Source organism: Cupressus sempervirens, chromosome 4 (assembly GCF_028749045.1).
Source record: "Cupressus sempervirens isolate cs-2001-9-10 chromosome 4, ASM2874904v1, whole genome shotgun sequence".
Lineage (NCBI taxonomy): Eukaryota > Viridiplantae > Streptophyta > Pinopsida > Cupressales > Cupressaceae > Cupressus > Cupressus sempervirens.
In genome coordinates, this window is record NC_143121.1 from 711850762 (window position 1) to 711853220 (window position 2459).

Below are 2459 nucleotides of genomic sequence, written 5' to 3' on the forward strand. Positions count from 1 at the left end.
CATACATCCTTGACTATGTGCTTATAATCTTGTCCCATAATGGACCTTCAATCTTGACCTAATCTATTTTAATAATATCTAAGGTATTTATCAATACCACTTATTAAATACATTTAAAGGAAAATAGGTTCCAAGTGACTAGAAATTCTAGACCATTTTCATTTATCAAAAACTTTTTACCTAAATCAAAACAAATATCATTCAATTGTTTGTCATAATTTTCTAAAATGAAATCTATTAGTCATACATATTTCAAATTAGAATAATCAAACATGGTTAATTTACTCTTGAAGCTAAAATTTAAATGAACAATTTCAAATAATATTTATAAATTTCAATAAATATAAATTATTATTTTGATATTACTTATTTTCTTTCTATAAATATACTCTAATTCGTTAAGGTGTTATTTCAATTATTTGGTATTAAATATCAAATAATTATAAATTTAAAGTACTATTAAATTTATTAAAATGCTAAATTTAAATACATAAATATACATATATAATTTTAAATAAATAAATATACATATATATAATTTTAAAACAATAAATTAATTGTTAAATAGCTCAGAATTAATATTATTCAATTTGTTTATTTGGGAAATATCAAAGCTTTATAAAATATATTAATATAAAAATATTTTTCAATCAATGAACTAGAGGTCTGCGCTTCCTTCCTCCTTTCACTAAAGTCACAAACAGATAGATTATTTTGTAGGTTTTGCGATGGATGGTCTAATGGCAATATAGATAAGCTAATTGCAAACCTTGTAATAACTAATAACAAAGGGAAACATGGCCCTAATGAAAACCTAGAGTTGACAAACACACATTCAAACTCAACCCTAATGAAAATAGGACATACACCTCTTGTCATTCCTTTTGAAGTTAGCAATGGCTTCTCTGACATCATCATAGAGATAAGCCCCCTTAAATAACCCCTTCAGCTTACATAGCTCAGTATCCAAACTATCCTCCTCCTCCAATGGAGTTACCAAAAACCCATTATCGGGATGATGTTTGAAAGCAGAAGCATCACAGTCCACAATCAAAACATTCTTCACACTCCCATATTCCATGTTTAAATCCTTATTGTCAACACCAATATCCTTGCATAGCCAATAATCTTGGCAAGAGTCTTTGTAAAGTTTGTGGTTGAGATGAAAACCAATGTCCAGTTTATCAAGAATAGGATCTGCCTGTTCCCGAGTATAGAGAACAATCTCATAGTTTTGCTCCAGCTCAGCCAAAAGATTGTCCAAACAAGGCCTCTTCTTTACATAATTCATGCAAAGCTCTCCAGAGATACGAACCAGAATAGTGAAATCATGCTTCATAAACTCCTTGCTTCTCTTCACCAAAGTGTTCATCAGCTCTAGAACAATAATTTTCTTTTGCGGTGCTATTGCATGTAATTCACATTGACGTGCACGTAAAAACTCATACTCCAAATTGTGACAATGACCTACAAGAAAAATACACATTTGAATACATATAAATTAATTCAAGATATTACAAGATATAAGTATAAGTTAGTCTATTAATTCGAGAGATACAATGAAACCCTAATTATTAAGGATGAAGGAAAAAATTGACTACTTGAAAACTAAATGCAAAAGAATTATTAATGTTATTCCAACACACCTATGGCCAGATATATTTTGATGGTCTCTCTCACATCGCAAGACAGCGCCGCGATGATGGAGAGGTCTCTTACCCGGCACAGCTCTCGATAGTTCAAGTCCCCAGAAAATGGTTACACGGGGAAGGCATTTTTTGGGTGGAGTTTATAGCTCTCTTTTAAGGACTGTGATGTCTTTGACATAGTTGTCTTTGTTAGAGAGGAGGTAGGAGTCTCTATAGAGGCGGATGTCTATGTTGGCTTTGTGAATAATGTCGATTTGTAGCTTGTCGAGAATGGCATCTGCGTATTCTTTGGTGGCCGAGGTGAATATTATTATCTCATAGTTGTTTCTTACCAGTTCTGCGATCAGAAGGTCTATTGCGGATCTCTTCTATACGTAGTATGTGATTGTACTTGGGGCTAAGTGCTCCTGATGGCCTCTCACGGAGATTGTGTACTTATATTGGGGGATGACTGTGGAGCTTGAATAAACAAGGGTGTTCTCTAGATCTAAGACTATTGTTTTCCATTTGCGCTTCTCGTTCTCGTTGCTGACCATGAGTTTGTACAATGAGTGCTCCATTTCTTAGGGTTTTGTTGTCTCAATCAATTTCAAGCTATCTTTAATGGTGGATGGGTACTCTATGCTGACATGAAACTCTGGGCTTATGTTTATATGGATCTTAATGGTGGGGTGATTAGTCGCAACTGCTCCTGACTTTTTTCAATAACAATATCATCATCTTCATAATAAAAATAATAAGAATGATTCCAGCATGTTAAGAAACATATACAAAAATATATAATGTGATGTGATTAATTATTATTATTTA

General features: G+C 32.4%; 1 protein-coding gene across 1 annotated transcript; it reads right to left on the reverse strand.

Moving 5' to 3' along the window:
* Nucleotides 1-847: 847 nt before the first annotated feature.
* Nucleotides 848-2209, reverse strand: LOC149563258 (uncharacterized). Its single transcript, XM_089828101.1, has 2 exons — nucleotides 2041-2209; nucleotides 848-1467 (listed from the first exon to the last, which is right to left on the reverse strand). The coding sequence occupies exons 1-2, from the start codon at nucleotides 2207-2209 to the stop codon at nucleotides 848-850; spliced, it is 789 nt and encodes a 262-aa protein (XP_089684227.1).
* Between the last annotated feature and the right edge of the window lie 250 nt (nucleotides 2210-2459).